Source organism: Nilaparvata lugens, chromosome 11, assembly GCF_014356525.2.
Source record: "Nilaparvata lugens isolate BPH chromosome 11, ASM1435652v1, whole genome shotgun sequence".
Classification (NCBI taxonomy): domain Eukaryota; kingdom Metazoa; phylum Arthropoda; class Insecta; order Hemiptera; family Delphacidae; genus Nilaparvata; species Nilaparvata lugens.
The window spans coordinates 15,276,000-15,290,665 of record NC_052514.1 but is presented as its reverse complement, the minus strand read 5'-3'; the positions used below and the strand labels follow the sequence as shown (position 1 = coordinate 15,290,665).

The 14,666-nt window shown below is 32.5% G+C and overlaps 1 protein-coding gene and 1 long non-coding RNA gene across 14 annotated transcripts in view; one reads left to right on the top strand and one right to left on the bottom strand.

The window, feature by feature from the left end:
• Window positions 1–14,666, bottom strand: part of LOC111052321 (potassium voltage-gated channel protein eag) — a 195,179-nt gene that overhangs the window by 16,535 nt on the left and 163,978 nt on the right. For all 13 annotated transcript variants that reach the window (XM_039437666.1, XM_039437664.1, XM_039437667.1 and 10 more), the window contains 2 exons: window positions 8,781–8,949; window positions 4,960–5,226 (listed from right to left, as the gene is read on the bottom strand). In XM_039437666.1, coding sequence (XP_039293600.1) covers window positions 4,960–5,226; window positions 8,781–8,949 — 436 coding nt within the window. The remainder of the gene's footprint in view (window positions 1–4,959; window positions 5,227–8,780; window positions 8,950–14,666) is intronic.
• Window positions 2,395–14,666, top strand: part of LOC120353565 — a 107,293-nt gene continuing 95,021 nt past the window's right edge. The window contains exons 1-2 of the long non-coding RNA XR_005572468.1: window positions 2,395–2,500; window positions 6,560–6,731. This is a non-coding gene — a long non-coding RNA (uncharacterized LOC120353565). The remainder of the gene's footprint in view (window positions 2,501–6,559; window positions 6,732–14,666) is intronic.

The following is a 14,666-nucleotide window of genomic DNA, read 5'->3' as shown; positions in this document are numbered from 1 at the left end:
CATAGATTCATATTGACAACGTTTTTTTTTATTAATAATGGGTCAGTTGAATTTTTCGTGAATATTGAAATACAGTGGATATCTGGATCTACCTTTGAAAGGAAATAGATTTCATAGTTTAATTTTCATTGACATGATCCAATAAATGGAATGGTATCCTGACAAAACAATCAGAAATTAATGTAGCATTAAGCTGGATTTGTACACAACAGTGACAATGAAAATATAATTCACAATACAATATTGTGGGCGGTGTGAATAAAAACGAGTAGGACAAGTAAATATTTGAATGACAAGTAAACGCCAAAATTGAAGTGAATAAAACAAGTATTTACTCTTACTCACGAGTAAATACTTGAGAGGCTAGTAAACCCCCTAAAAATGCTAACTTTGGTGTGAATAAACGCAAGTAAATACTTCTGTAACAAGGAAATACTCGTCCATTCGCAAGTCTACTCAACCCCAGACTTGCAGTCGTACTTGTACACGAGAGATGGCTACATTTATGAACCTGCATGGTGTGAAACGTTATAGAGACCGGCGTGATATAAGTCCCGATCTATCTAAGGGACTATTACGGTTTAAGAGCAGTAACATAGATTTTCTCACTTAACACTTTCTTGATGAAAACACTGATGCAAGGGGTGGTGGATTAACTGCAAGGAAAAAGATGGAAATTTTTCTGAGATACCTTAGTGATCCAGGATTCCAAAGTGGTGTTGTCAACGACATGGGGGTTGAAATAAGTACCGTCAGCAGAACATTTTCAATTGTATTGGATAAGATAGTGTCGAAGTCTAAAGATTGGATAAAATTCCACGCACTATTAAAGATATGGATCAGGCCAAGGCAGATTGGGCTTCAAAATTTCGCATTCCGACTGTCATTGCTGCTATAGATTGCACTCACGTGCAATTGGCGTTTAGCGGCGAAAACAGAACAAGTCACAACAGGAAATGATGCGTAGTAGTCTGTGTGGCGCTACAAGTATTTAATTGCCTTTCTTGTGAATTCAGTTGTCTCGCGATTAAATACTCCTAGTAAACCCTCGGGTTGGCGAGTACATGGTCACAAGTAAACTCGACGCTTTATTCACATCGGTTTACTTGGAGTTAAATACTCGTTACACTTTACTTGTGAGTAAATACTCGTCATACTCGTTTTTATTCACACCACCCATTTACATAAGTTCTAATAGGATGATTCATACTACTCGTTTATTCTAATTAGTTTATAATTTTTGGTTGCCATAGCAAAATTGTAACGTGCTATAAATTTTCGGCTCTAAATTTATTGTCTAAATTTGGCTTAGTGGTTTTGTGTTTTGTTTCGGTTTTGTATATGTTTGGACTTTTTAACATCAAAATGAACTCTATTTCGAAGTGAAAAGTGTAAATTTAAAGTATTGTGCCCACTATATAACCTTAGTGTCCGGTTTCCCATTACGGAACTTTGGACTATATATACGGCGAGGTGGAACTACCCTTGGGTCTCCCCACCATTCAAAGCCATACGCTAATAATAATAATAGTTTATAATTATTGTCTAATTGGAAAATAATTATTATGAACTCGTGCGCATTTTTACATGTTCACTGTTATGTACGAATCCAGCTTTTAGGCTAAAAGTTATTTACTGACTGTAAAAAAAGAGATTTGGTAGGCTAGGTGCCGGTTGCATAACAGCCGGTTAAATTTTAACCGTGATTAATTCAACGAGAACCAATCAGAGAAGCCGTCTTTTAAAAAACGCCTTCTCTGATTGGTTCTCGTGAAATAAAATTAATCACAATTGAAATTTGAACGGCTGTTGTGCGACCGGGCCTAACTTTTCTAACTATAGGTAAATATAGACTATTATTATTTTCGACAAACCTTTTATCCGAGGAAAGCTTTAGAATATTGTAAAAAAACAATGAAGATCAATCAAAATGAGCTAGGCTATACTGACTGAATAAAATTATGATTAATACGTTTTTATACTAAGAAAAATATTTTAATACGTTACAGTGACACTCAAAAGCCAATCAAAGAAAGCTTTTCTGATTGGTTCTCATGGAATTAATCACGATTAATATTCAACCGGCTTTTGTGCAAACGGCACTCAGTATTTTAATATTGATGGAATTTTGAATATTTCCGTCCAAAACATGTCTGTTCGGACGCTACTGCTACCTGGTGGATGTTTCTAAACTTAAAGACTACCCAGCAGGCCAAGCGGGAACTCACCCATTTCTTTTCGGTTTTCGGTTTTCGCAAGGATCGCAATGATTAAATGATTTACAAGTCGCGAATTAATTGTAGAATTAATTGTATAGTTAATTAATGTTTTAATTAATGTCTTTGTTTGTTTCATTAATTTATTTTATCGGAATTATTAAATTGCGATAAGAGATCGCAAGTCGCAAATAGCCAACGATCAGCAAGCAACAAGTGAAGTGTTATTTTTTAAGTAGCTAGATTTGTTTGAAATATCAAACTACATTCACCCACTCCACAAAGTAAGTACGTACTGGAGTATCAGTGCTCAATCTACGGTACCTATTATATTAGTCCACTTTAACAATTTTACATGAATGAGTAATCTTGTGACAGTGTAGCCTACACCTTAGGCTACGGTACGGTACTGTTTGTTCCACTGAAAACACGTAGAAAAGTTTAGTAAAATAATAAACTTTTACTTTCCCTCAAAAATTTTACTTCAAGCTCGAAAGCCATCAATAGATTTCGATTACCGATTTGAGTGTTCAATTATAAAATCTTTTCTATTATTATTGTCAAACCTCTGAAAATACATTAATGCGCCGTGTTCTCACACTTGATTTTGGGATTGGGCTTACATTATCACGGTTTGACCAACTGTAGCTTATAATGATAACTACTTCCGTTCATGCGTGTCAGGTGATAATTAGATGCCTTACTTAAAATAAAAATCCACTGTTTAGCAGCTTCGTCATTGAATAAAAAGAGGTCTTGTCGTGTGCATGCCGGTGCAAGACAGCATTTTAGGTGCTGGTCATCTGACTGGATATCATAACAGTCGCAGTACGGGTAATCTGCTGCCTCCAAGTTGTGCGATTTTCTTTCGTTCAGGCACACTCTGCTCTAAAGCAGTTTTCCATTTGCCATATGAGAGCTCTGCTCCTGTTGGAAGTTTCTCCTTCAACACCAAGTCAGGGGCGTCTGTATTCTCATGTCATAATCTCATTCTTTCCTGTGGTGCTGACGAGCCCGCAGTTCCTGTGTCTCTGTCAGAAAGCTGCGTCAGGACTTCAGCCTATGATTTGCAGAGGTGTGGTCAAACTTTGGTTGTCTGTTGTAGTTAAACTGTACTCTCAGCCCCATCTGCTATCTATCTTTGGATTGATGGAGAGGCTATTCCACTACTGAGTTGATAGAGGTATAGTGAGTTCCACGTTATAATGACAGTGGATAAAGATAGAAGAATAGCGATGCCGATTCTCTGCATTAATTAATTATATTTCTACAATGCAAAAACATAATTGGCATCGTTGTGGACCTAGAAAAGGATAGTACCACCGGCTTTGTCGAATGATTGACAAGGATAGCAAAACCAAAGTTGATCAAATACTGTCATTATAACGTGGACCTCACTATAGCAGGTTTTCGTTGGTTTCAGACAACCTGTCACAATTCTGCAGCTCATTGAGGGCCACATCTACCTTTTTTGCGTGGGCTGACCGCAAATATAGTCGTGTGCCAAGTCACTTTATGCAAAGGTAAAATGTGAGAGCTATCATTTTGAAAATTTTACCAATCATTTTAAAATTATAATTGCAACTGAACTTTTCTTAAGGCTATGTGCATTTATAAGAGCTAGGTCTAGGAACTAATTTTGATCCACTTATAAACCTTTCTCCAGCCAGGTGGTCTTTTTCTAATATTAAGATCTTACAATACAGTAAACTACAATAGGTACCTTCCAACCATGATAACTGTTAATTTGAGATTGAAGCAGTTTTGAGCTCCACCTTTAAGCCTTTTGTTTCAGCTCACATTTGAATATGAGTTGATACAAAATGCTACATAATTTTAATTTATCGTCAATAATAGAATAGTAAAGAGTAAGGCTTAACCAAGTGAAGATTTAGTTTGCCGTACCTTTTCATTGTTAATAATTGAATGGTGCTTCTAGTGTTTAACTAGTTTTGTGTAACCATCACCCTACTTATCAAAGTTCAGATCATAATCCTAAGGACTACTCATTTTTGTAGAATGTACATTGATATTTTGGAACATCTGCAAAACTTGAAATTTATGAAGTTTATAACTTTTGTCACTGTAGCAAAACATTTTTGTCATAGTGCTACCGTATGATTGCAAGCTATCCATTCTAGGAATCTCGTATTGTCATATGATTCCGCATAGGTGAGATATTCTGATACTAATTATTGTTATTTCTACTTTATACTAGTTACTTGAATACAGCAATAATTTCTATTTTCTCTACCTTGTATTAGGTCAATGCCTAGTGGTCAATACCACAACCGCTCTCAATAAACTATCTGGTACCGTATCATAAAGTGTGCTGAATCATTCAATATTGCTTACGGAACTCATCCTCATTTAAGTTGCACTATATCTACTTTAAATAATTGCATATAATTATTTGCGATTTATGTAGGTCTACCTATTTCCGATGTAAGTAACATCACAACAGTTCTCAATGAACTATCTGGTAACGTATCATAAAGTATGTTGTATCATTCAGTATTGCTTACGGAACTTAATTCAAGTCGCACTATATCTACTTTAAATAAGTGCATATCATTATTTGCCATTGATGTAGGCCTACAAAAAATTAATCGATTGATGTAGGCCTTAATGTAACCATCACAACTAGTTTTAACAACCTATCTGTTATCATAAAGTGTGTAGATTCATTGAGTGTTGCTTACCGAACTCATCCTAATATAAGCTGCACTATGACATCACTTACCGGCAATAATCATCATACAGATGGTGAATATTTTCTCGTTGTCAGTTTCGGCGGCGACGTTACCAAATCCAACACTAGTCATGCAGGTCATGGTGAAGTAGAGCGCTGTCACGTACATGGTTCGCCGCGTGGGCCCGTGCACCAGTTCTGGGCCACCACTGGGTGACTGCGACTCATTGGGCCAGATGTACGAGTAGGGCGTTTGTGTCACATTTGCCAGCTTCCACAGCCACGAGTATTGAATGCCATTGTCTGCGTCCGATCGACCTGCAACGTAATTCATCATCAAATAAAGTACTACTGCTTAATTTGTAATTCAATATATATACTTCGGGAGTTCAAAAAAGACAGAAACTAAAAAACATAGAGTGTTCTTGCCGATGTAATTACAAAATACAGAGGCTCAAGATAAGTTAGCGTTCGATTTCAGTAAGATTCATCGAGGGGACTGGAATACATTGATTTATTACGAATTTAAAATGTCATTTCAAGGGATTGCGCTTCCACTATGAATTATCAGGGTTTCACTATCGTACTAGAAACACTTCAATCAATGTTCAAATTTTACTTCAAGTCATATAATGTATATCTACAGATGGAAATTTAATTCTACTGATTTAATTTAAATTTCTTTTAATAATAATTATTCATAATGTATCTATTTATTCCATATTGTTGTACAATTATTGAACTTTCGAAATGGCAACAGGGCTTGCCCTAAACTATTTTCATTCAAATTTATACCATGATACAATATGAGCTAACTTAATATAATGATAATTGAGAATCTTGTTGCAAAATGTTTTGCTTTAAATTAAAAACTCTTGTGGCATATTTCAACTCCGTAGTGGGTGATTCTGAGATTTTGTAATCTCTATTTTCAAGATGGATTTTAATTTTTTTATCATATCCCCACCACAACAATGTAAGTTGAATAACTACCAAATTTTCGTGATCAGTAACATGATTCAACATAATTTTAATCAAAAGCTAGAAAATAAAGGTAAATTAATCTCTGATCAAATTACAATTATAATTCATTTATTGTATAAGAATTAATTAGTGGGTGAGATTTTGTAATCTCTATTTTCAAGATGGATTTTAATTTTTTTATCATATCCCCACCACAACAATGTAAGTTGAATAACTACCAAATTTTCGTGATCAGTAACATGATTCAACATAATTTTAATCAAAAGCTAGAAAAAAAAGGTGAATTAATCTCTGATCAAATTACAATTATAATTCATTTATTGTATAAGAATTAATTAGTGGGTGAGATTTTGTAATCTCTATTTTCAAGATGGATTTTAATTTTTTTATCATATCCCCACCACAACAATGTAAGTTGAATAACTACCAAATTTTCGTGATCAGTAACATGATTCAACATAATTTTAATCAAAAGCTAGAAAATAAAGGTAAATTAATCTCTGATCAAATTACAATTATAATTCATTTATTGTATTTAAAATACTATAAACATAATAAAATTATGACATTGGAGGAAAAACTAGGCTGAGCCTGTACTATTTCTCTCCAAAAATGTTGATAAAATGTTAATGTTGTTGTTAATGAAATGCCTTTCGTATTTTTACAGGTGCAGCTTGAACCGAACACGTTAACTACTAATGAGTTAACTCAACCAACTCTGATCTCAAGTCAACTAAATAGCATATCGGACTCTGATGGGAGCCCAAATCCACCAGTCTCTACTCGTTCTGTAAAATCATCACATATATTGACTCGCCAACAAGGATATTGCACACAAGGTAGGTACATTACAGTGATGATTGGTTTTTTACTGGCCATTTATATTACTATGAGGCATTGTGAGGTATTGTAAGTAGCACCAGGCTCTCCTTCACGCCTTTTCTTGATATATTACCATAAATTCAGTGTAGATCTACAAATTCTATAATTTAGGAGTAAGAAAGGTTTGGGTCCAGATCCTTGTTCCTTATTGGACAGTTTTTTAAATAATTCCTCAAAAATAGCGTTACTAGTATGCCAAATAAACCTATCTGCTTAAACTGTATAGTTAATTTGATAGGGCTTTATTACTCGATATTATTAGCTCAGGGCTACTTGAAAAACTTAAATTACAAAAAATACTAGTAGGCCTACCCTTTGTCACTTGATAATAGCGTGATCGGCAGAAACTAAACAAGTTCAAGTAAAAGGGTATTACTTACTAGTGTTGTTTGTAATTAATCTGCTTTTAATATAGTCCAGTCACTATACAGGGTTAAAAACAAAATAAATCAGCTGTTTTGGAACAGCTGCTATTAAAATCCATGTTTTATTTGCAATCAGCTACAACCTATGAGTTATTAGTTCTCTCCTCATAAAACAGCAAATTTTTGTGGTGTAATGTACTACATAAGAATACATTTCATTCAACTTTTATTCAACTATAGTTTACACAGCTCACATCATTCTTTTCAGAATTAAATTCTCTACAATTTTTATTGCGAAAAATTATTTGTTTACTGGTCATTAGAGAAAGTTATTGGGCATCAAACGTAGAAGTATGTGTTTTTCTACTTAGATTTTTTGCATATTTCAATTTTTTTCTCAAAAACTACTCACACTACAGCTTCCAGACTAGTTTTGTTCAATTTTTCAGATATTTTTCCATATGATTCCAGCATAAGTTTTTCAAAAACTAGTGCCTAAACAATTCAGCATCGGTGTATTTCACCAGAGGAACTGAATTCCGTGTGAAATCTTTCATCCTGTATAGCTCGCTAATGAAGTGTTTATGGATATATGTTTATAAGAACTTTTTTTTTTATTTTTACCACGTATTAAATTATTTTACCATAATTGTGAATCACCCTGTATACATTGGTGCATGCAATTTAGATTGTAGTTCTTATTTTTTAATATATTATTCGGGTACATAAGAGAAGTCCAGAACCAATTTCTTCATGCAAAATTTCCTTGTGCTAGATACAGGGTGGCCCAAAAACCTCGTATTTTCGGCTCATTTTCCAGTTTTCAGCTATTTCTGCCAAATCTCGTAAACGGACAGAAAAATTTCCTGTATCTATTTCCTGTATTTCCACAAGGAAATTTTGCATGAAGAAATTGGTTCTGGACTTCTCTTATGTACCCAAATAATATATTAAAAAATAAGAACTACATTACAATATAGTCATAAGTTAATCAATATAGTTAATAGTCATTACATATGCCACATTCTTTATAGAAATATACCCGCCTACATAAAGCAAATAGAACCCCTTAGCCTCAACATATACAAACGATTTTCAAATATGTGGTTATTTGAAACCGGCAGGAATGTCGCTGATCAGCTCATCTACTCCTCTTACCGATTTTGATAGGTACTATGTATATATTTTCCTTGTATTGATCATCATTATTATTGCTCATAATTTATCATTGTTCAAGTTCTAAATTTTATTTGTGTGCCATGTTAAAGCTGTATACCGCAATAGTTATATTGTACTACTTCAATTCAAACATATAATATACTTTCTCCACTAAATTTAATCAACTTTTATTTTTCAAGTTATAATGTAAATATTTATCATTTTCTTTCTAGTACCAAGTTGTTTTTCATTAGAACTCTTTCCCCACACACAGACTTGTCTATGTGGGGAAAATTCACAAATGTTTTGTATTATTTATACATGTGTAATTGTAATGATTTGTGAATAAACTCAATTTGATTTGAATATAAGTTTCAAGCACACCCCTTTTTTATGTCTTATGACTGGACTAATATTGATTCTCCTAGTATTGGTTTAAACACTTATAAATATTGATTTTTTTCATGATGAGTGTTTACTTACCTATGGAATACCATATGCAGGCCAGCCAATGAGCGACGAGCATGTAGAAGCAGAGTAATAGTATGAGCATGGCGGCTCCGTATTCTAAATAACGATCTAACTTACGAACTACTCGACCTAACCGAAGAAGTCTCACTACTTTAAGGGCACTGAACAAGCTGCCAATACCCTGTTGAGCAGAAAAACACAATTATTATTACACTTAATAAGCAATCACACTATATTTTTAAAATAATTGCATAGTTGATCTTTCCAAACAAGTAAATCAGGACAGATTTTATTCATACCAATATTTTAAGATAATCTCTATTGTTTCAAGTAGGTTTTATTGCTCAAATTTCTCCCCTGCCAATAATATTGAAGTACAACGATTTGTGAATTCCGATAATATATGGCATAAGCATAGAAAAAGTATTCTTATTGAATAGTTTCAAATGATATAGGCTAGAATTATTGAGTTTGATCAATATTTAAAAATGAACAATTTAGCTAGATCAGATTTAGAGCTATATTCAAAATAAGCTGAGCAATTCATCAGATTTACTAATAAATGATCATAAATGATCTCATAATTTTTAGATTAAGTAGTATTCCAGTCAAATGGTCGTTTTTCAGGAAACAGCCCCGAAAGAATTTTTCTCGACGGTTCTATATGTATTTTGGGGCGCTGAATTCGAATCAGAAATTTTCTGACACGCCAGAGGGCGGCTTCACCCCAAAAACCCCTAAAATTTCGGATTTTTTTTTAATTTTTCCATTTAATCTCGAAAAACTGATTCTCATAGAAAATAACCCTCGTGAGATGATTGAAGCCGAAATATGTTTTTTTTGTTAGGAAGGCCTTGTAAAGGTATTATAATGAAAAAATTGTATTTTGGCTGCAGGACATGATTTTCTATTTTTGTGTGTATTCCCCCTCCCACCGCTACTAAATTCGAAAATTCCCAAGGACTCCTGTTCAGAATTAATTGTTCTTTCAAGTGAGGTGTGGTTTTTTATCTATACTAGGAAAATATCCAAGTTGTATAGGGTAGAAGTGGTAGGTTTGCATAATTTTGAAAACCCCTTGAAAAATACCCCTTTTTTGAAAATTCTTAGCTCCGGAACCAAAAATGGTAGAATCCTGCGCGACCACTCAATTTATTGAAAATTTTATTATCTTTAATTTTGTAGAAAATGATTTCTCTCCAAAAACTTCGAAATTAAATGGAAAAATTGAAAAAAAAAATCCAAAATTTTAGGGGTTTTGGGGGTGAAGCCGCCCTCTGGCGTGTCAGCAAATTTCAGATTCGAATTCAGCTCCCCAAAATACTTATAGAACCGTCGTGAAAAATTCTTTCGGGGCTGTTTCCTGAAAAACGACTATTTGACTGGACTACAATTCTATCCTGAAATAAGCTCCCTATTCAGTGCAATAAACATTAATAATAGAGTTCGCAGCGTTACTTCAGATCAACCAGACCAATATAAGCTATATAATAATAAACAAATAATGAAATATCAACTTATATCAAGTTCCTGAAAAACGACCATTTGACTGGACTATAGGCTATTTACTTGATTCACTGTTCGGCTTTGCTCCAATAGTTTATGTTTGAAATGAAAAAATACAGTAAGTACTGTATTCTCACTTTGGATGAATTGTTGCTAGGGTAACAATCAATCAGTAATAATATGTACTACAACAATAATATTATAGGTAGGCTACTCTTGTACGGTAACTCTTCAATAATACTTTTAAGTTAGTAGCCTATATATGTATGGTTCAGTATACTTTTGACAATATTTGTAAAAGTCAACAATAATTATTATAGGCTTACTTTTAATTGTACAGATTTGTTTTTAAATGAATTAATCAAGCTGTTCAAATTCTACTCATGCTAAGAATTCATTCAACATCAATATAATAGGGCTGAGAGTTTTAGAGAAGCAGTAGCATGCCATTTTTCAGTTTAATCAATAACAAAAACTACTATAAATATATTTTAATAGAACATTGTTTTTTATTTTATTTTTTTAAAGATTACGTCCTAATTGATGAGATAGGATTTAATAAGAATGAAATTGGGAGGGTAATGCTGTTTCAATTCTACATGGAAATAAATTTCTTGATTAAAAATTGGAAAATGTAATATTACTGTAACCTTGAAACAGAATATAATGGAATAGAAAAAGCCTCAAATGAATTCTTGGACAGAGCTGTGGAAGAAGTTTGCAAGTGGGAAACACAAATGAAAAAGGATATAAATCGACTCAAATAAGCTCTACTGAATTGTCAACTAATTGCAACTAAATACAGAATTATTCAAAAATAATGATTTTCTACTGGCTGCTATCACTGTACTTTAGCACTGTAATAGTAGCACTTTTACTAAAAAATAATAGTTGATTGCATGCATTAACTTGACACCATAACACATGACACATGCGTAAAACCATCAATAATAAACTAGGGTTATAAAAATTATAGAATTTTGTGTTGATACTGGTAGGTAGAAAGATTAGAGTAAATAACTTTGCTCTTGGTTGTACCCAAGGTACCTAGAATAGAAAGGTACAGAGTGAGCCATATGTATGGGAACCCTTCAATAAGTTGGAGACTGTTGTAGTTATAATACTGTAACTTTTAGGATAATTTATTTGTGAAATACTCTACCTTTTGACGTACAACTGAATTTCAACCCCTCATAAGGGGGTGACTTAGGGGTTGTAACTCGAATATTTTAAATGTAAACATCCATTGTGTGGTACATCATTTTAAAGACCTTTTTAAAACAAGATAGATGGCATCAATAAAAAGTTCAATGATGCTTGTATCCAAAATGGCGGCTGATAGTTTTTAAAAAATTAGGGGTTGTAACTCAAATATTTTTAATGTAAACACCCTTTGTGTGGTACATCATTTTGAAGGCCATCTCAAAACAAGAAAGATGAGATCAATAAAAATGTTCTATGATACTTGTATCCAAAATGGCGGCTGATTGAAGTTTTAGTTTTTACTTGAAACTTTAATCTGCCGCCATTTTGAATACAAGTATCATAGAACATTTTTATTGATGCCATCTTTCTTGACTTCAAAATGATGTACCACACAAAGGGTGTTTACATTAAAAATTTGAGTTACCACCCCTAATTTTTTTTAAAACTAAAACTTGAATCAGCCGCAATTTTGGATACAAGCATCATAGAACTTTTTCATTGATGCCATCTTTCTTGTTTTAAAAAGACCTTTAGAATGATGTACCACACAATGGGTGTTTACATTTAAAATATTCGAGTTACAACCTCTAAGTCACCCCCTTATGAGGGGTTGAAATTCAGTTGTACGTCAAAAGGTAGAGTATTTGATCAATAACTTATCCTGATAGTTACAGTATCATATCTACAACAGTCTACAACTTATTAAAGGGTTCACATACATATGACTCACTCTGTATGTATTTTAGGTAGGCTACATTGGTTGTACCTATTATTAATAATGAAGCAGTTGAGACTCTTTTAATTTAATCAAAATGAGAAATGATTCTCTTAAAAATTATGAAGAACATAACTTGAATAATGGATTATAAAATGAATATCTAGTGTGGGGTTTAGGCTCAGACAGTAGACTGTTCCATGAATATGTTCGTCTCAATAATAGGCTACCGTACAGTCTGAGTACTGTACCATCAACCTACTCTATCTTAGATGATTTGAATGATGATTCATGACTGGTGATGTTTGATAATAGGTATTTTTCAATTTGTTATAAAATTACAAGAGAATAATAAGCAAGAATCAATGTGAGTCATACTATCGGTTAGTGTTAAGGTACAGCGCATAATAAATATTCACTTGAGATGTTTGATTCAAAACACATTCATGCATATTAGTTGCGAATAATATTATTCTGTAAGAACAGGAAAATTAAATAAAAAGGTCTGCATGACTCTTACATTCAAATATACTTGTGTTTATCGAATTTTCACTCCAAAATAGTAAAACAAAATGGAAAAATGACATCAACTGCAATCACTCTCCAAAATTGTGCTTTTGGTTTGAGATTAAGTAAACAATACACATCAACTGGGAGCAAACAATTAGATATTGAATTAATACCTTTCTAGTAGCTCCGTGTCTTCATGTTGATTAAGACTGTGTCAATGGATAAAAGTAACAGAAAGGTAACAGAAATATCTTTCTAAATAATATGGAGCATCGATGACCATGTTAAGTTTTATTATGAAATTATATAATCATTGTTCTCAATATAATCTAGCAAAATATCACATTTAAAAAAATAGTATTATCATTCCAAGTGGTAATTATCAATAGTCAATACCGTAGTGACAATGTGACGATAAATAATAATGTCCTAAAGAAAAATGATATATATAATTACCAATTGAAAAATATTGTATTAGAAAGTACTATTACAAATTAATATTTTTCCAAAATGTTTTAATCAGTATATATGAAATTGTTTTTCAATTATACGATCCACTGGAAACAGCATCATTTTTTGTTAAGAAAATTTTAATTCAACAATCACTGAATTGAATCTAAATTACTTATAGAAAACAATTTCAGTGATATCCAGTATAAGAATTTATATAGGCTGTATGCAGGATTCAAGTTAGGTATTTATTTTTATCTCATTCCAACTAATTGAAGCTGTGTTAAGCTGGAAGTCGTCAAGCTTGTGCACTGAATTTGAATAAGTTTCTAGTTGGAAAAGAGTTATCTTTTTGTGATTTTTCGGTTAGATTTCCTCAAGCAATTACAAAGAAATTATATTTTGAATTGAAGCTTGTGCAATTGAGAAGCCAGATTTGTTATAGATTGTCTGGTGACTCTACCTGCAAGACACGTATCATTTCTAAAAGGATTCATTGATAGTTACTATATTTCTCTAGGATAGTTATCAACAGTCTAAATTATTAATTCATTACTCTCATTAATAACACTAATCACAGAATTATTCATGATAAACTAAATATAATATTGTAAAATTTTGATAATTAAATCGAAGTCACTTTGAGAATAACTTCACAGCATTTTTAAATACAGAAAAACTAGGAATTAATGAGAGAAGTTAGAAGTCTTGTGAATACCATTTTTGTGTAAACATTTTTTTTGCTAATTTGTTTTCTCAACAGAATCTGAAATGTTGTTCACTATAAACTATGAAGTCACTAATTCTGTTTGTATCGGGCACGCTAAATAGAAAAATACAGTTACTCGAACCTAATTAATTACAATATGTGGTGAGGGTTCTATTCTAATTGTGATATTCGAATAATGTATTATTTAATATTCGTTATTACCTCAAAAAATGTTTTTTAAGGTGGTTGTGAATGTGATATTGTCGTAGAAATTTCTATTTAAGACTTGAAGTCGTCTTAAATACAGAGATTTATTTTGGGTATAAACTGAAACTATTTTACCTTTAATTCAACTTTCAACGAATTGTACAATTTATTCACATTTTTACAATATTTTCTAATGGGAGCGAAATTTTGTGTAATGTGAAGGAGAGTTCAGTCACCAATATGTAGCTAATACAATTTTTTGAAAATTTAGCTTGGATATCTAGGCTGTGTGAATGTAGGGTCAATATAAATCCAGCTAACTATTGTTAATTATTAACATAGTCACAGTTCTATGTAGAATTTAGAATGTCATGGTGGTACTAAAGTTACAATTTTAAGAGATATTTTTCTATCATGTTAAGAAGATTCAGCCACTAAAATAAGTAGCTGATAAACAATTTTGAAAATTTAGCTTCAAGAACATTTAGACTGTATTGAGGTGAGGGTCACAAGCATTTTTATTGAAGTTACAATTTTAAGAGACATTTTGTGTCATGTGAAGAGAATGAGTCGTTGAGCCACCAATATGCAGCCT